This window comes from Macaca fascicularis, chromosome 10 (genome assembly GCF_037993035.2).
Source record: "Macaca fascicularis isolate 582-1 chromosome 10, T2T-MFA8v1.1".
NCBI lineage: Eukaryota > Metazoa > Chordata > Mammalia > Primates > Cercopithecidae > Macaca > Macaca fascicularis.
Genome location: NC_088384.1, coordinates 63,904,337 through 63,924,701, shown reverse-complemented (window position 1 = coordinate 63,924,701; position 20,365 = coordinate 63,904,337). Strand labels below are relative to the sequence as shown.

At 40.0% G+C, this 20,365-nt stretch overlaps 1 protein-coding gene across 6 annotated transcripts in view; it reads right to left on the bottom strand.

The window, feature by feature from the left end:
• The window catches only part of NAPB (NSF attachment protein beta), a 50,628-nt gene that overhangs the window by 8,906 nt on the left and 21,357 nt on the right, over positions 1-20,365 (bottom strand). The window contains exons 3-7 of one of the 6 annotated variants that reach the window (XM_015457631.3): positions 17,793-17,909; positions 15,866-15,990; positions 15,650-15,727; positions 6,949-7,004; positions 6,681-6,765 (exon numbers count right to left, since the gene is read on the bottom strand). In XM_015457631.3, coding sequence (XP_015313117.1) covers positions 6,681-6,765; positions 6,949-7,004; positions 15,650-15,727; positions 15,866-15,990; positions 17,793-17,909 — 461 coding nt within the window. The remainder of the gene's footprint in view (positions 1-6,680; positions 6,766-6,948; positions 7,005-15,649; positions 15,728-15,865; positions 15,991-17,792; positions 17,910-20,365) is intronic. The other 5 variants (XM_045362394.2, XM_074004631.1, XM_015457633.3 and 2 more) reach the window with 5 other exon arrangements.

Sequence of the window (20,365 nt, the reverse complement as noted above, 5' to 3'; positions counted from 1 at the left end):
CGCCTCCCAGATTCACGCCATTCTCCTGCCTCAGCCTCCCCAGTAGCTGGGACTACAGGCGCCCGCCACCTCACCCGGCTAGTTTTTTTTTTTTTTGTATTTTTTAGTAGAGACGGGGTTTCACGTGTTAGCCAGGATGGTCTCGATCTCCTGACCTCGTGATCCACCCGTCTCGGCCTCCCAAAGTGCTGGGATTACAGGCTTGAGCCACCGCGCCCGACCACAACACCTTTTTTATAGGGGAAAACACGTTGAATGACAGCAGACTTCTCATCAAAAACAATGGAAGCCGACTGGGCGCGGTGGCTCATGCCTGTAATCCCAGCACTTTGGGAGGCTGAGGTAGGTGGATCACTTGATGTCAGAAGTTTGTAAAACCTTGGAAGCCATAAAGTGTACATTTTTCAAACTAAAGGAAAAGAACAACTTAGAATTGTACTCCCAGGGAAACTATGTTTTAGAAATGAAGGTGAAATTAAAATGTTTCCAGATAGAGGAACACTAAGAAAATCTGTTGTCAGCAGACCTACCCTAAAAAAATGACAAATAGACTAAATAGAAAGGAAACAATAATCTTGGAACATCCAGAAGGAAGAAAGAACATGGTAAGCAAAAATATGGGTAAATATAACAGGCTTTCTTTCTTGAGTTTTCTAAATTATGTTTGGTGGCTGAAACAAAAATTCTAACATTGACTCATGTGGTTCTAAATGTATGCAGAGGAAACATTAAGACAACTGTATATTGAATAGGGGGAGTAAAAGAACAGAAAGGGAGGAAAGATTTCTGTATTTCACCAGAACTGATAAAATGATGACACCAACCTAGAGCATTTAACCACAAAAGCTACACAAAGATATATACCATTGATTCTCCAATAATACGGGTTTAAACTGTGTCAATCCACTTATACACGGATTTTTTCAACCAAATGTGGATTGAAAATACAGTAGTCTTAGGAATTCAACACCCACGTAAATGGAAAGCCGACGTTTTTATATGTGAGTTCCACAGGGCCAACTGTGGAACTTGACTATGCACAGATTTTGATATATGAGAGAGGTCTTGGAACTAATCCCCTGCAGACACTGAGGAATAACTGTACTTAGAAACACTAGAAAATCAAGTAGGCTGGGCGTCGCGGCTCATGGCTATAATCTTAGCACTTTAGGAGGCCAAGGTGGGCAGATGACTTGAGCTCAGGAGTTCAAGACCAGCCTGAGCAACATGGCAAAACCCCATCGCTATAAAAAATAGCCAGGTGTGGTGGTGCATGCCTGTAGTCCCAGCTGTTCTGGAGGCTAAGGCAGGAGGACTGCTTGAGGTTGGGAGGTGGAGGCTGCAGTGAGTCAAGGTTGCACCATTTCCCTCCAGCCTAGGTGACAGAGTGAAACCCAGTCTCGAAAGAAAGAAAGAAAAGAAAGAAAAAGAAAAAAGAAAAGAAAAGAATAAAACAATGCAACCCATAAAAATGCTGGAAAAAGAGAAACAAAAAGCAAAGAATAGAAAGCAAAAACTTAAATGGCAGAAAGCAGAATTAAGCCCTAACATATAAATAACTGCATTAAATGTGAATGATCTAAATACACCACTTGAGAAACAAAGATTGGCACAGTGGATTAAAAAACAGGATCCAGATTGGCTGTGGTGGATCATGCCTGTAATCCCAGCACTTTGGGAGGCCAAGGCAGGTGGATCACCGAGGTCAGGAGTATGAAACCAGCCTGGCCAACATGATGAAATCCCATCTCTACCAAAAACACAAACATTAGCCGGGCATGCTGGCATGCACCTATAATCTCAGCTACTCAGGAGGCTGAGGCAGGAGAATTACTTGAACTCAGTAGGCAGAGGTTGCAGTGAGTCGAAATCACGCCACTGCACTCCAGTGTAGGAGACAGAGCAAGACTCTGTCTCAAAAAAAACCAGGATCCAACTACAAGAAACTCACTTCAGTTAAGTGATATAGACAGGCCGAAAGAAAAAGAATGGACCAACATATCATATAAACATTAATCAAAAGAAAACAGGCAGGGCTATAAAGTAGATAAAGTAGACTTGAGCCAAGAAAATTACCAGAGACAGAGGACATTATGTAATGATAAAAGGGTCACTCCAGCAAGAATAGCAATCCAGAGGTGCAAAGTATGTGAAGCAAAGACTGACACAATGAAAGACGAGTCAGACAACTCCACAACTACAGTTGGAGATTTTAACACCCAACTCTCAACAATGGACAGAATTAGAAAGAAAATCAAAGGCCAAGCACGGTGGCTCACACCTATAATCCTGGCACTTTGGGAGGACAAGGCAGGCAGATCATTTGAGGTCAGGAATTTGAGACCAGCCTAGCCAACATGGCAAAACCCTGTCTCTACTAAAAAATAGAAAAATTAGCTGGATGTGAAGGCACACACCTGTAATCCTAGCTACCTGGGAGGCTGAGGCACGAAAATCGTTTGAACCTGGGAGGTGGAGAGTTGCAGTGAGCTGACATCAAGTCACTGCACTCCAGCCTGAGTGACAGAGCAAGACTCTGTCTCAAAAAGAGAGAGAGAGAGGACAGAGACAGAGAGAAAGAGAAAGAAAGAGGGAGAGAGAGAGAGAGACAAAGACAGATAGATAGATTAGCAAGTATATTAAAGAACTTAATAATGCCATCATCCAACAGGAGCTAATCAACATTTATAAACATCACCCAATAACAGCATAATCATAAAACATATGCCAAGACAGACCATATTCTAGGCCATAAAACAAACAAATTTGTAAGAATTGAAATCATGTAAAAATATGTTATCTAACTACAATGGAATTAAAAGCAAGAATTCAACAATAGAAAGATTACAGAAAAATCTCTGCCAAACACTTGGAAATTAAATAAAACACTACTAAATAATCCATGGGTCACTGAAGTCTCAAGGGAAATCAATAAATCCAACTAACTGAATAAAAATAAAAGTACAATGATATAATAAAATTGGGAAGTAGCCAAACCTATGAAAAGGCAATTGATAACACTAAAAATGCATACACAACAAAGATAAAAATCAGCAAGCTAAACGTCCATGTGAAGTACCCAGAAAAAGAGCAAAACAAATCCAAAGAAAACAAAATGGAGGAAATAACAATAAAAACAGAAATCAGTGAAAATAAAAACAAAAAAGAGAGAAATAATTGAATTCTACCAAACATTTAAAGAAGAATTGACACCAATCCTTTACAAACTCTTCCATAAAACACAAGAGGAAGAAGACATCCTAATGCATTCTGAGGCCAGAATTACCTTGATTCCAAAACCAGACACAGACACCACAAGAAAACTAACGATCAATATCCTTTATGAATATAGACATAAAATCCTCAACAAAATGTTAGCAAACCAATTCTGGCACTTACAAAAAGTAAAGTCAGCCACAAGGGTGGTCAACATCTATGTCACTGGGCCCCAGTAAAAACTCAAAACACCGGATTCAGGGGAGCTTCCTTGATTGGCAGTAGTCTACGCTTATTTTCACTCATTACTGTTGGGGGAAGTAAGTGCTGTTTACATAACTCCACTGAGAGAGGACAACTGAAAGCTCTTCCTGGAAGTCTCCTGGACCCTGCCCCATGAGTCTCTCCTTTGACTGAGTTTAATCTGTACCCGTTTGCTGTAATAAACCATAACTGTGAGTATAACAGCTTTCAGTGGGTTCTGTAAGTTCGTCTAACAAATTATTAATAAACTTGAGGGTGTTCTTGGGAAACCCCTCAAAGTTTGCAATGACCAAGTAGAATTTATTCCAGGAATGTAAGGTTGGTTCAACATATGAAAATCAATCAATGTAATATACAATATTAAGCTGATTAGGACAAAAACCGTATGCTTATCTCAACAGACACAGAAAAACGTCTGACAAAATCTAATACCCTTTGATTATAAAAACACTCAACAAACTAGGAAGAGAGGGGAACTGCCTCAAACTGATAAAGGCATTTACCAAAACCCCACTACCAATATCATACTTAATATGAAAGACTGGAAGTTTTCCTTACAAGATCAGGAACAAGACAAGGATGTCTGCTCTTGTCACTTCTATTCAACACTGCACTGGAGATTCTAGCCAGGGCAACCGACAAAATGAAGTAAAACGCATTCAGATTGCAGAGGAAGAAGTAAAACTATTGTTATTTGCAGATATCATGATTTTGGATATAGAAAACCTAAGGAATCCACACAAAAAAACCTATTAGAGCTAATAAACAAGTTTGGCATGGTTACAGGACAAAAAATTGATACCCAAAATTCAACAGTATTTCCATACACTAGCAATTAACAATCTTAAAAGGAAATTAAGAAAATAATTCAATTTGTAGCATCAGAAAAAATAAAATACTTTGGAGTATGTTTCACCCAACAAGTACAAAACTTGCACACCAAAAACTACAAAACACTGTTGAGCAAAATGAAAGAAGATCCAAATAAATATAAAAGGAACTCTGTATTCATAGACTCAGACTTAGTATTGTTAAGATGGCAATACTCTGTGATGACTGATTTTAACATGGCAATACTCTCTGTGATGACTGATTTTATGTGTCAACTTGAGTGGGCTACAGGGTGCCCAGATATTTGGTGTTATTCTGAGTGTGTCTGTGGGGTGTTTCTGAATGAGATTAACATTTGAATCAGTAAGATGAGTAAGCAGATTGCCCTCCCCATTGTGGGTGGGCCTCATCCAATCTACTGAAAACCTGAAAAAAATAAAAGGTTAAAAGGAAGAATTTATTCTCAATGCCTGTCTTAGAGCCAGGACACTGGTATTCTCCTGCTTCAGACTTGGACTCAGACTAGAAATTACACTATCAACTCTCCTGGTTCTGAGGCCTTCGGATTTGGACTGGAGCTATACCATTGGCTCTCCTGGGACTTCAGACTGCAAATTTCAGACCTTCTCAGCCTATATAATCAAGCAAATCAATTCCCTACAGTAATTTCTCTCTCTAAACACACATACACACTCACACACAAACACACACACATACACTACCTCTTATTGGTTCTGTTTCTCTGGAAACCCTAAAACCACTCTTCAAATTGGTATGCACATTCCATACAATCTCTATCAAAATCTAAGCTGGCTACTTTGCAGAGATTGACAAGCTGATCCTAATATTCGGATGAAAATGCAAGGGATCTGGAATAGCCAAAACAATTCTGAAAAAGAACAAAAAGTTGGAGGACTCACACTTATTGACTTCAAAACTTACTGCAAAGTTACAGAAATAAAAACAGTGTAATACTGGCATAAAGATGGATAAATAGTTCAATGGAATAGAGAGCCCAGAAGTAAGCCCTCATATTTCATATGGTGAAGTAATTTTCAATAAGGGTCATAATACCACTCAATAGTTAAAAGATAGTTCTATTCAACAAAGGGTGCTAGAAAAACTGGACATCCACATATAGAAGAATAAAGTTGGACCCTTACCTCATAATATATACAAAAATTAACTCAAAATGGATAAAAAATCTAAACCTAACAGCCAAAACTACACAATTCTTAGAACAAAACAGAAGGGAAAAGCCTCATGATAACAGAATCAGCGACGATTTCTTCTATATAACAACAAAAGCCAGACAAAGAAAAAACAGACAAACTAGACTTCCAAAATATTAAGACTTCAGTGAATCAAAGGACATTAATAACAGAGTCCAGAGACAACCCACAGAATGAGAGTAAATACTTGCAAATCACATATCTGATAGGGGATTAATATCCAGAATATATAAAGAACACCTAAATCTCACCACCAAAAAACAACCAACCAAATTTAAATCCAGAGAAAGTACTGGAATACACAGTCCTCCAAAGATATACAAATGGTCAATAAGCAAATAAAAAGATACTCAACATCACTAGTCATTACAGAAATAACAATCAAAAACAAAATGAGACATTTCACACTCATTAAGGTGACTATTATTAAAAAAAAAACAAAAAAAAAAACAAGTATTGGTGATGATGTGGAGAAACTGGAACCCTGTGCATTGCTAGTGGGAAGTCATAATGGTGTAGCCACTGTGAAAAAGCCTGGCAGTTCCTCAAAAAGTTATACATGTACTTACCACATGGCCCAGCAACTGCAATTCTATTCCCAGGTATATAACTAAGAGAACTAAAAACACTACCACAAAAACTTTAACACAAATGTTCACAGCAGCATTATTGATAATAGACCCAAAGTGGAAAAACCCCAAACATCCATAAATTGATAAATAAACCATGAGGTATTAGCCACGAAAAACAATGACATACTGACATTTGCTATGACATGGATGAACCCTGAAAACAATATGCTAAGTGAAAGAGGGCAGTCACAAAAGGCCACATAGTATGTGATTTCATTTATCTTCAAGGTTCAGAATAGACAAATCCATATAGACAGAGAGTAGATTGTGTCTTCCAGGGACTGGGAGGAGAGAATGGACTGCTGGGCTTCTTTTGGGGATGATGAAAATGTTCTGGAATTAAGTAGTGGTGATAGTTATACAACTCTGTGAATAGACTAAAAACCAATGAACTGTACTCATCACATGATGTGTGGATTATATCTCAATAAAAAGAAAAATAAAAAGTTTAATTTTAAAAAATGGTTCAGACAACTTCTCTCCAAAGAAACAACAGTATCCTCACCTGCTCATAGATCTCAATGGCTTTCTGGTACTGCTCAAGCTGGGCAGCATATGCTGCCACCTTCAGCAGACACTTGTTTGCTGAGCTGAAATCAAGAACCAAAGCAGAATGAATAACAAGCCAATGGAAAAATAAAAGATGTGCACTGGGCCTTAGTACATCTTCATTTGGTATAGTCAAATACACTCACAGAGTATAAAAAGAAGTATTTTTTTTTTATCATACATAATAAAACCCATTAAATTATATTAAGAAAAGTAATACTTGCCTATTGGATTCTTCTCCTTTGTAATAATCAGCAGATTGTTCATAATGTGCAATAGCCTGAAAACATACATATTTTATTCACACACAATTTATTTGTAGAGTTGCATTTTAAAGCCACATTTGCATAGGTATTTTTTTTATAAATAAACCTACTCTACCAGCAAACTTTTCACAACTCGGCCTATTTCTTTAGGAAATACAAGAAAGTATGCACCTCTGGAAGCAGAATGCTTGCTGACCATCAAAATCTGTTTCTCCCTCCCCACATGGCATATGCCCAGCTACACTACTTCCTCAGCTTCCTCTATAGTGAGGGGCAGCCTGTGACTAGTTCTCTCCAGTGGAATGTAAACAGACATGCTGGGGGCCATTCCCAGGCTTGGGCCATATATCTCACTTTGCATCCTTCTCCAGGCCTTCCACTTCCCATGAGCTAGGATGGCTATGACCAAGTTCAGAGTGACACTGTAAAGCTAGACACCCAAAATGGCAGTAACTGTCAGGCAGATTCCTAAATAACTACAAAGGACACAATGTACCTCCAACCCCAGTGTCTCTACCACTGTCAAACCCTTAGTAGCCACACTGGATTGTTAGAGAGGTATGAAGCCCTAATTACACTTTAGGTCTATGACGTGCAGCACAGACTACACCCACTAATACCTTAAGTGTCACCTAGAATAAGGATGTTGCTGTCAATCTAAAAATATATGGCATCAAGTGGAGAGGAAAAAGACATCACAGGCCAGAAAGCTAGAAGTCCCTGTCATGCTGTGATGAAAGTTAGTGAAATCAAGCATGTGACAACTCAGAAAAAAGAACTGGTGTCGGCCAGGTGCGGTGGCTCATGCCTATAATCCCAGCACTTTTGGAGGCCAAGGCAGGTGGAGTACCTGAGGTCAGGAGTTCAGGACCAGCCTAGCCAACATGGTGAAACCCTATCTCTACTAAAAAAATACAAAAATTAGCCGGGCATGGGGCAGGCACCTGTAATCCCAGCTGCTTGGGAGGCTGAGACAGGAGAACTGCTTGAACCTGGGAGGCAGAGGTTGCAGTGAGCTGAGATCGCACCATTGCACTCCAGCCTGGGCAACAAGAGTGAAACTCTGTCTCAAAACAAACAAACAAAAAAATAGGTGTCTACCAGAGTCCAAAACTAAGCAAAATGGCTGAGAAAAGCCAGAAGATAGTGTGTGCTGCTGCTGTTAGCACAGTTTTGTGAGAGCTGAACTCTGCAAAGAATCAGCTGGTTTGTAGACAGTTGTAGACAATCTTAGAAATAAGGCTCTCATAAGATTGAAAAAACCTTCTATATCCCAGATAACGAGAGGTAAGTATAAGCAGTTCTTTAAACCAGGGCTCTAGCCAAGTTTTTCTCTAACAAGATCAGACAAGAAATATTTTAGGTTTTGTGCATCTTTGCCACAACTACTCAGCTCTCTTGTGGTAGCATAAAAGCAGTCATAGACAAGATATAAATGAATAAGTGTGGTTGTGTTCCAATAAAACTGTGTTTATGAACAATGAAATTTCTAATTTCATATAATTTTTACATGTAGCAAATGCTTTTTTCTCTCAAGGATTAAAAACTGTAAAAATCATTTTTAGCATGCAAACATACAGAAGCAGGTGGTGGGTTTGCAGGCTGCTTGAATTACAAAGGTTTCCCAGTAAATGCAAACGAGGGAGCTAGCAGTCTTTGAAAATCAGAGTAAAGGTGCTGCCTTTCTGCCCAAGCCCATTAGTTCAGTGGCTTCAAGGCAGCTCCTAGTGAGTTAGAAGAGAGCCGCAGGGACAAGAAAACAAATAAAACAAAACAGGCCATGGAACTATGTTAAAGTTAGAAAAGTACTTAGACCTGGCCCATCAAGCCCCAGGCCCCCAACTCCCTACAGACGGTGGTGGTGATGACCAAGAGCAGAAACTAAGCTACCAGAAGGCCATAAGCTAGAAGTGGCAGAGCCAGTATTAGCCTCTCAGGACTACAGAGGAACCCTGCCTCAAACATTCACATTGAACAGTTCTGTGAAAAACAGACACTTATACTGTGTTTATATGATTACATTTTGAGTCCATGATTTCAGTCCTTTAGCATAACCTAATATGCTCCCCCAAAACACATATTTTGAACATTATTTACAGTAGAAGAAAAGTTGAAAAAAAAAATTAAGTGGTTACATATAATGGGATACCTGAAAAGGTTTTTTTTGTTGTTGTTGTTTTTTTTTGTTTTTTTTTGAGACAGGGTCTCATTCTGTTGTCCAGGTTGGACAGGCTGGAGTGGCATGAACACAGCTCACTGTAGCCTCAACCTCCTGGGCTCAAGTGATCCTCCCACCTCAGCCTTCCGAGTAGCTGAGACTACAGGCATGTGCCACCATGCCCAGCTAATTTTTTAATTTTTCATACAAATGAGGTCTTTTCATGTTGCCCAGGCTGGTCTCAAACTCCAGGACTCAAGCAATCCTCCTATCTTGGCCTCCCAAATGCTGAGATTACAGGCATGGACCATCATGCCTGGCCTTCACAGAATACTGAATTGAAAAATGCAGCTATAAAAGAATAGGTATACTATGGTCCTCTTTTTGCAAATACTTAGTAACATACAGAAGTAGTCTGGAAGAAAATACTTCTTTGGAACACCTGTTTGGCTCACCATCACAGCCCTGAGCCTAGCATGATGCCTGTTTACAAAGTGGGTGCTCGGTAACAGATGCTAAGTGAATGAAGGCAAAGTGCATCACAAATGAAAGCTGCCTATTAAACTATTGCCAGTATCATGATCATGTGAAATACTCATAAAATAAAAGGTTGTCAGCGAATTTATGATTAATCAATAACCTCCTTTCAACTGGCCTCATTCTCTAGTGTTTAGCACCATTTCCCATCAAAATAAACTGGGCAAATCATGATAAACCTGACCAAATCTGTCTGTGAAGAGTACTGGATTATATAACCTCTTTTTCAGGACAGATAGAGTATAACTACATATCTTCCTAATTCTTATAGCACCAGAACTCAATGAATAAATAGGGTTGGGTTAAACCATATGTAACTGCTGCTTTGGAGGTTAAAAAAGAAAAGGCTAGATGTTGACAATTTGGTGTAACTTTAACACTTTACCAATAATGGCACTGGCTCGTTAGTGCCATTTTAGAGATGTAAATTACAGTTACATTTATCACAGCGAAAGAAAAAATTTCAAGTTGGTTTTTAATAATGCTAATTAAACCAATCATTAAATTCCATGGTTTTCCCAAGTTGTGACAGATTGTACTTGAAAAAAAAGCACAATTCACTGGTTTAACAGAGAAATTTCAGAGAAGAGACTGGCCACAGGCTATCTCTAAATGTTCACATCTAGTTTGGAATTTTAACATGTAGTGAAATTTATCAGATACAAGCAGATCCTTACACACCAGAAATCAGCCTACCTAGATATCTGATAATCCCAAGGACTATAATAAATGTCAAAAGCAGAACACAGCCACCAATAACAACAGCACACGTAACGATAAATCCAGAAATTTAAGACCAGCTGGTTATCCTGTTGTTTAAGTAGAGGGCCAAGGAAGTCACAACATTTCTGCTTGGGGCACCTGGATGAGTGTCACGATACATGGAATTCTGGAATGAGAAACAAGGGCCTTATGACTGCATCAATGATGCCATAAAGCAAATGCAATTTCCAGGCTTAAGAGTCCACTGTGTAGGTGAAATACCCTTAAGTAGCTTTAAAATGGGATCAATTCTTTTAGAACAAATGCCCCTAGAGGAGACCTAACATAAATCTGCCATATACACCTATTCTATGCTGTAACAAACAGTATTAAACAAGGCTCTCCAGAGGATGAAAATAGAATTGAATTATATTTCCTGTAGATCATTTTTAAAAACCATCTAAAAAGGACCCATTTATTACGTGGTTCAGTGTTTTACTTCATGAAGTAAAAGAAGCAATGCAGGAAGATGAAAGATCTCTACAATGAGAATTACAAAACACTGCTCAAAAAAATCAAAGAAGACACAAGCAAATGGAAAAACATCCCATGTTCATGGATAGGAAGAATTAGTATCACTAAAATGGTCATACCACCCAAAGCAATTTAGATTCAATGCTATTCCTGTCAAACTACCAACGACATTCTTCACAGAACTAGGCAACCCTATTTTAAAGCTGGAATCAAAATCACATATGGAATCAAAAAATAGCCTGAATAGTCAAGACAATCCTAAGCAAAAAGAACAAAGCTAGAGACATCATGTTACCCCACTTCAAACTACACTACAGGGCTACAGTAACCAAAGCAACATGGTACTGGTACGCAAACAGACACACAGACCAATGGAACAGCATAGAGAGCCCAGAAATAAGGCCACACACCTACAGCTATCTCATCTTCAACAAAGCTGACAAAAACAGGCAATGGAGAAAAGACTCCTTATTCAATAAATGCCGCTGGGGTAACTGGCTAGCCACATGCAGAAGATTGAAGCTGGGCCCCTCCCTTACACCATATATAAAAATAAACTCAAGATGGATTAAAGACTTAAATGTAAAACCTAAAACCATAAAAATCCTGGAAGACAACCTAGGCAATACCATCATGGACATTGGAACAGGCAAATATTTCATGACAAAGACACCAAAAGCAATTGGAACAAAAGCAAAAATTGACACATGAAACTTCAGAGCTTCTGCACAGAAAAAGAAACTATCAACAAAGTAAACAGACAACCTACAGGATGGAAGGAAATACTTGAAAACTATGCATCTGACAAAGATCTAATATCCAGCATCTATAAGGAACTTAAACAAATTTGCAAGAGAAAAACAACTCCATTAAAAAGTGGGCAAAGGACATGAAGAGATACTTTTCAAAAGACATATATGCAGCCAACAAGCATTTTTTAAAGATCAATATCACTCATCATTAGAGAAATTCAAATCAAAAGTACAATGAGACACCATCTCACACCAGTCAGAATGGCTATTATTAAAAGTCAAAAAACAACGAATGCTGGTGGGGTTGTGGAGACACTTATACACTGTTGGTGAGAGTGTAAATTAGTTCAACCATTGTGGAAAGCATATGACGATTCCTAAGAGAGTTGAAAGCAGAACTACCATTCAACCCAGCAACCCCATTACTGGGTATACAGCCACAGTAATATAAACCATTCCACCATAAAGACACATGCACGTGAAAAGTTCACTGCAGCACTATTCGCAACAACAAAGACAAGGAATCAACCTAAATGCCCATCAATGGTGGACTGGATAAAGAAAATGTGGTATGTATACAACACAGAATACTATGAAGCCATAAAAAAGAACAAGATCATGTCTTATGCAAAAACACAGATGGATCTGGACGTTATTATCCTCAGCAAGTTAATGTAAGAACAGAAAACCAAATACTGCATGTTCTTACTTATAAGTGGGAGCTCAATGATGAGAATACATGAACACAGACACTGGAAACAACAGACACTGGGGTCTACTTGAGGGTGGAGGGTGGGAGGAGGGAAAGGAACAGAAAAGGTTAACTACTGGGCACTGGGCAAAATACCTGGATGATGAAATAATCTGTACAACAAACCCCCGTGACACAAGTTTACCTGTATAACAAATCTTCACATGCAGCCCTGAACTTAAACATTAAAAAATTCTAGAAAACCCCAAAACATGTTATACATATTTTTAAGGTTTCACAAGATTTTTATTTGTATTAGGTATGTTACATCTGCTTGACTTATCAGCTACTAATAGACTCTATCTCAAAAAAAGAGGTAATATGAAGCTATGAAACTACACACTTCACTGTCCACTAACTAAAATCTGTGAATGATCTAAAATCAGAGAAGGGACATTGGGTAGGAGTGCTAAATGAGAAGAAAGTGATCTGTAACAAGCCAGATATAAGGTACCTTGGGTGTAACTGATTTTTCAAACATTAATTTCACAATCCACCAAACACAATCTGGTGAGTCCAACCAGGGAAGAGAAGGTAATAATACTTCCTTTTATTATTTTTTAAGAGGAGGTCTCACTATGTTGCTCAACTCCTGGGTTCAAGCGATCCTCCCACCTTGGCCTCCCAAAATACTGGGATTACAGGTGTGAACTACCACGCCTGGCCAGGTAATGATGTTTCTAAACAACTCAGGAGCTTAAACATTAGGGACCGTAACAACCTAACCCTGTGCCTGCACGTGTGTGTGTGTGTGTTATATGTGTGTGCAAATGTGTTCAGTAATATTCTTAAATTGCTTTTGTTGGGTATTTTTTTTCTTTTTTTTTTTTTTTGAGATGGAGTCTCACTCTGTTGCCCAGGCTGGAGTGTAGCAGTGCCATCTTGGCTCATTGCAACCTCCGCCTCCTGGGCTTAAGAGATCCTCCAACCTCAGCCTCCCAAGTAGTTGGGACTATAGGCACGCACCCCCATTCCTGGCTAGTTTTTTTTTTGGATTTTCTGTAAAAACGAGGATTTCTCATGTTGCCGAGGCTGGTCTTGAACTCCTAGGCTCAAGAGATCCTCCTGCCTTGGCCTCCCAAAGTGGTAGGATTACAGGCATCACACTGTACCTGGCCTTTTTTTTTTTTTTTTTTTCAAGAGGAAAAAAGAGTATGTCACATTTCATTTTATCTGCTCTCAAGTTTATGGAGACCCATGTGTTGGAGACCATGCCTGGGCAGCAGAAATGACACAGCACTACAGGCTCCTGCCCCAGAGTGCCCTTCTCACCACTGTGAAAGAGGAAGCTGGAACAGGAGCCTCTGCTGGCAAAGATGCTCTGTGCACAGTGCTCATCCCCACAAGACTCACTCAAACCTAAATAAAGATACTGTGGCCATCGCAGACACCCTGACCAAATAAATACCCCAGCCACACCAGACCCATCTCCCTCCCATTCCATCATCAATTCCACACCAGGGAACAAAGGAGGTTCAGGTCCAGCTCCATCACCTTCCTCCAGGATCCACAGATAACCTTCCAGAGAGAAGGTTCACATGCACATGTCAATGCACAGGGTGGCCCTGACTTGATCAAGATCAGGGAGTATCCTCAGAAAAGTATGGCAATTATGAAAAGAAAAAAAAAAAAAGACGTCAAATAATAAATTGTAACAAATATGATCAAATTTTGTGCTGAATAACAGGTGGAGGTCACACAGTCAAAAGAGTGAATGTTAACAATGCCAGTCCAATTTTAGTACTGCCTAGCAGATCTTTCCCCAGACCAAGAAGACTCCATTTGGTATGGTGGAGGTAGGGGTAGCATTTGTTTATTTAGCAAATATTTAGCAAATATTTAGGTCCCAGAGCTCTTGGGACACATCAGTAAAGCAGAGACAAAGCTCTCTGCTGACATGTGTGCCTATTCTGGCAGAGGAAGGGAGACAACCAATATGAGAATGATGAGCACGCATATGAGAGGGCATGTTGTAAGGTGATATCTGCTCAGCAATACAAGAAGTTAAGTGAGGTGTGTGGGGATCTGCTATGCCTTCCTGGGGGGCTAAATTAACTAGGGGGTCATAATAGGCCTCATGGAAAAGGTAATAAATGAGCAAAAATGGAAGGGCATGGAGAAGTTAGCCATGTGGACTTGAAAGATGTGAGGAGTCAGCCACGTGGACATCTGGGGAAGAGCTTTGCAGACAGAGGACATCTCGGGTACAAAGGTCCTGAGGCAGGAGTGCTCATATGGCACGTGTGTGGAACAGCAAGGAGGCCAGGGTGGCTGTGCAGGGTATGCAAGAGGAGGGGAGTAAAAGAAAAGAGGAGAGGCCAGGCCACACAGGTACATGGGGAGTGTGGGGCTGGGAGGAAGCAATTCAGTGGAGCCATGAAGGCTCCGCACAGCTCCAGCTGTTCCTCTTAGTGAAAGGGGGCTAATGAAAGGCTGTGAGCAGTGGAGAAACAGAATATGATGCAATGCCTAGAAGGTTCACTCTGGCTACTCTGTGGCAAGGGGATGTGGGGTTGGCAAGGCAGGGGGAGCAGAAGCAAGGAGACCGGTTTGAAGGATCCTGCAGTGATCAAGTGCGAGCTGGGAGACAAGGTAGTGAGTTGTGCTGAGACTTGGGAGCAGGAAGGACCCTGCTCACAAAAACTGCTCACAGGTTGTAGTGAAAGAGAAAAGGCAAGGAAGCCTGTAGTTTAGAGGGGAACACTGGGTTGGGGACAGGGCGTCTGAGATGGGAATCCAGTCCCAGACAGGTTAGAGATGACTGCTGGACAAAGTGGAGAGGTCAGCAGGCAGGTGGATACAGGAATCTAGCATTTGGAGAGAGGTCTGAGCTGCAGTCAGATTTGTGAGTCACTGGCATACAGATACTTAAAGCTGTGATGCTGACTGAATGTAGAGAGGTCACCTCTTACGCTTTCTTCACTGGGCCTTAGAGTACTAAGCAATACAGCCGAAGGTTCTTTTGGCAATGCTAATGTTCTGACGTGAATCAGAGAGAGTGGAAAAAACAGGTGATTTCTGTAAATCTTAACCAGCTCTCATGTCTTAGATGCCAACTCCAGGAAAAAAGCCCACTACTTCAGCCAGCTAGACCCTAAAAGTCTCCAGGCAAGGCCATCTATGATCACTCTCAACCTATGATCACTCTCAAACTGAGGACAAGAGAGTTCTTTGAGTCAGCTTATCTGCCTGCTTCACATCTGAGGAAGTGTGCCCACTGCTTACCTTCTCAATGTCTACAAGTTCAGTCTCATAGATCTCTGCAATAGTAATGTGGTGCTTGGCTGCAATTGTAAACCTTCCCTAGGGGAAAAAATAAGAAACAGTCACACATCCATTTTCCTATCTGAATGCCAGTTTGGGAACATAAAAAAGAGAGAGAGCACTCCAAGCCATCTCAAGACTCCACCCCACAGCCACTCAAGCAATGCAATGTCTTACCATGTCTGTGTAAATGTCGATGGCTGCATTTAAGCAGTTGATAGCCTCTGAAGCGTAGGCATTTAAGAAAAACAATGAAAAAATCCATTCAGTCAAAGAGGGTTCAGGTGAGGCTGTCTTCTTGGCTGTTATTAGAACGTTAATGAGGTATAATTTTGGAGTGGAGGGTGGGCAGGTTAGTTAGTGAGAAGCAAACAAAAATCATGCACAAGTCCAGATTCATCAGCATGGCTTTGTTCCCAGCAGCTACAGTATAATTTAGGGAACTGTAGCTGGAGTAACATTGTCTTAGTTACTCTTAACCTTAACGTGAGGACTCCATCCAGGCAAAAGACTGTATTATTAAAAAAATAAAACCATGGAGGTTGTCACCAACACTGATAAATTATATCTGCTAAAATATGAATGCAAACATATTCCTCATTAATACCATGCATATATATTAATTTTGGAATATGGCACCACATCACAAGAACGATCACCTCAATAGATTCTACTCTCCATGCAGCCAAAAGCAAAAGCACTTTGAAATGCCTATTCAAACAACCCTTAAGCAAAGTCAACATTCTGTATAATGTTCAAAGATGCTAAATTGTAGCATACTAACAAAATGAAGCAACAAATCTAATAAATAATAATGCTAATAAATTATACTAATTTTCTTAAAAAGTAAGCCAAAAAATTTTCCCTATCATAAAATGATGGTGTTTATAATGCTGGCATATAATAAGCTCCAAGTTTATTACTTTTGGTTTAAAGAGGCAGCAAAGTAGAACGGCCTGACTACAAAATTAGAGAGGTAAGCAGAAAAACAAAAATTGAAACAATTTCCCTCTAAACTACATAAAAAATGTGGATCCCTGTTATACCTTTAGAAATACAGAATATAAAGAGAAAAATTATCTATCTATAATCCCACTCAAATCCGCTGTTAGTATTCAGATGTACTTTTCCTTTGTTTATTAAACACATTTCTATACGCACAAATTTTTTTCTAAAAATGAGATTATACAACATTCAATCTCATGTGCTTCTTTAATTGCCATGTAAACATTTACCAGGTCACTGAAGATTCTCTGAAACCAGGGATTTTAATGCCTGCACCATATTCTAAAGTACTGATGCATTACAATTTTACTACTCTAACAGCTCATTTAACCTATGAGTTTTTCACTTTGGGAAATAAACTGTGATTAATCCTTATACAAAAGGTCGTGAAGATACCCTATTTCTTTATGACATATTTATTCTCAAAATTTGGGATTTGGTGTTAAAGAAAATGGACTGCTAAAAGAAAAAGGAAAAACACAAAATTTCTGCCATGCACACGGGTGGAAGGGAAGAAATACTTTTAATTACACTCTTCTAACTAAAAAGAAATAACCTTTGCAAAATTTTATCACATTAAATATCCAATTGCATTCTTTCCTCAAAACAAATACTTTGAAAAACACTTTTTAAAAACCAAATGGATACTGTATGAATAAGACTTTTTAACGATTGAATATTACAATTTCCCATTAACTGGATCTGAAAACTCCTTAGGTATTTAGGAGTAAGGGAACATAAGAGTTTCCTTTTATGAACAATATACATTTTCACAAAATTAAGATATAAGAAGTCTTACATAAAATCAAAGTTATTTCCAAAAAATTCTCTAAAATGCAGTATAAATGGAGTTTAATTAAATGATGCTATAAACTAAACAGCCAGTATAAATTTAACATATTTTCTCCTCATAAAAGCCCCCAAATGATTAAAAAATAAAAATCCCTAAGGTTATCAAAATTTATCTATTATTCCAAAATACAAAAATTCCTTTTTACCAGGACTCGAAAGGACACCAACACTGACCTTAACGTTGAGGGAAGTACTGACTGGTTAGTTACACACAAAGATATGCATGCTACGCGCCTGGCTGCCTTACCTTGGGGATCTGCCTTTTTGTAAGCATTTCCAGCATCCACAAAGCTGGTAGCGGAGTCATGTTTGCTCTGAAGCTGCATGTGGAGCTTGGCTGCCTGACAAAATGCGTTTCCTGCAGCTGAAGAAGACACTACAATTAAACAGAGGAATAAGTCCCCCCCAGAGCAACCCATGCTCTAAGTAGTGGACCTCCCTATTATATTCCACTGAAAAGAAGCATTCTAGTCAGAAGCAAAAATCCATGTGGTCCAGTGCACCTCGGGCAAATATAAAAATAACCAGAATCAAGTCAAACAGCAATGAAAGCTTCTCCACCTCAGCCCCAGCAGACTTTCCAAGTGTCCCTGGGCACTAAGCCACCATTCCCTGATCTGACCATTCAATACCAAAAGCCAAGTCTTGGGCTACTGAATTCAATTCCACTAACACATAATAAACACTAGCTAAGGGCTTCAAGCCACAAATGATTAAAGAAAGGTAAAACACTAAACTCAAAGATATTTGCTCACTTTTCTTAGTGTCTTCTAGACTTAGCTGTCAGAGTGGAAGAAACTGCTAATGAAGGGCTTCGTGGATAAAGTAAGTTTCCTAAAGAGTGAAAATCAGGCCTATAATTTTGAAATCCATAAAAGTCTAAAAATCCAAATTTTTTTCTTTAGTTTATAGCAAAATCTGACTGAAATTTATATGAGGTTTAATCTATTTTACCCCATTTAGTGTGAAAATTTACACATTTCCCTGCAGAATCACTGATGGATCTGGTTGTGGGGTACTGCCCAGGTCTCCAACTGGGACATGCACAACATACAAGGTACACGACCTAATCTTTTTCAGAAAAGGTTTTGGATCAGGGACCATGGATTCTGGAGTGCTGGAAAAGAAAGAGGGAAGGAATCGCTAGCAGAGGAGTCACATGAACACTGAAGAAATGCTTGCAGGTAAGAAAGGGCTGGAAGTGGAGGCCAGTGACAAGCCTGCCATGACTGGAGGAGGGCAGTGGAAATCAAGGCTGAAGCTGCATCAGGCCACTTCTGAGAGGGTTTAAACATCAACAAGGGAAACCTCCTGAGTTCAGAGAAGCAACACGGCAGAGTGTCTCCGAAAAATGAGTCACATTGGGGAAGTCAGTACAGTAGAAATGGAAAGGAAAGAATCTGATCTACCACGAAAAGCATGGTTAAGAATATCACAAAGCCTTTAGATTTCTAAAAAAATTATCATAAAGCAGTCCTCACTGCCGATATTAAACATTTGCTATAAATTTTTTTGTGAGGAAAAAAAGTACAATTCTTTTCTTTTGTTCGAGACAGGGTCTCAATCTGTCACCCAGGCTGCAATGCAGTGGCGTGATCACAGCTCACTGCAACCTCTACCTCCCAGGATCAAGAGATCCTCCTACCTCAGCCTCCCGAGTAGCTGGGGACACAAGCGTGTGCCACCACACCTGGCTTTTTTTATTTTTAATTTTTTAAAATAAATTTTTGGCCGGGTTTGGTGGCTCAAGCCTGTAATCCCAGCACTTTGGGAGGCTGAGGCAGGTGGATCACCTGATGTCATGTGGCAAAAGCCCATCTCTACTAAAAATACAAAAAACTTAGCTGGGCACGGTGGCAGGTGCCTGTAATCCCAGCTATGTTGGAGGCTGAGGCAGGACAACTGCTTGAATCCGGGAGGCGGAAGTTGCAGTGAGCCGAGATTGTGTCACTTCACTCCAGCCTGGATGACAGAGCAAGACTCTGTCTCAAAAAAAAAAAAAAAAAAAAAATTTGTAGAGACAGGTTCTCACTATGTTGCCCACGCTGGTCTTGAACTTCTGGGCTCAAGCAATCCTCCAGCCTCGGCCTCCCAAAGTGCTGGGATTACAGGTGATTATACCTGGCCATAAACATCCAATTCTGCTAAAGCTTCAGTTGCATCTCTTGTTCCAACTCCCTCTCCCCAGAGGAAATGCACAATTCTCATGTGGGTTTCTGAACCTGAGGGCAAAGGGACAGTACAAACTCTGGAGCCCACCTGCCCAGGTTCAATTCTTGCTCTGTATCTCAGTTTCTGATTAAAAGAGTACCCAGGCATCTTTGAAAAATATGTAGCCACCAGCATGACATGGGTAGTGCTATGATCTGAATGGTAGTATCCCCCCAAAATTTGTATTACTGGAGCCTGATATCCAATTTTACAGTGTTACAAGGTGGGGCCTTTGGGGGAGTGACGAAGTCATGAGAGCGCCACCCTCATAAATGGGACGAGTGCCCTTATAAAAGAGGTTGAAGAGAGCTGCCATGCTCCTTCCACCACATGGGGACACAGCAAGAAGGTACCATCGTGGAAGCTGAGAACATTCCTCACCAAACACGGGATCTGCTGGCACCCTGATCTTAAACTATCCAGCCTCCAGAACTCTGAATAACACATTCGTTTTCTTTATAAATTACCCTAAGGTATTTTGTTATAGCAGCAGGAAGAAAGCAAGGCACTGAAGAATCAGAGTAGATGCCAGCCTCAGGGCTAGAGCTGGAACTGAAGAAGCCCTGCTGGCCCCTGGTGAATCATGAGAGGCTGGTGGGTATCCAGGAG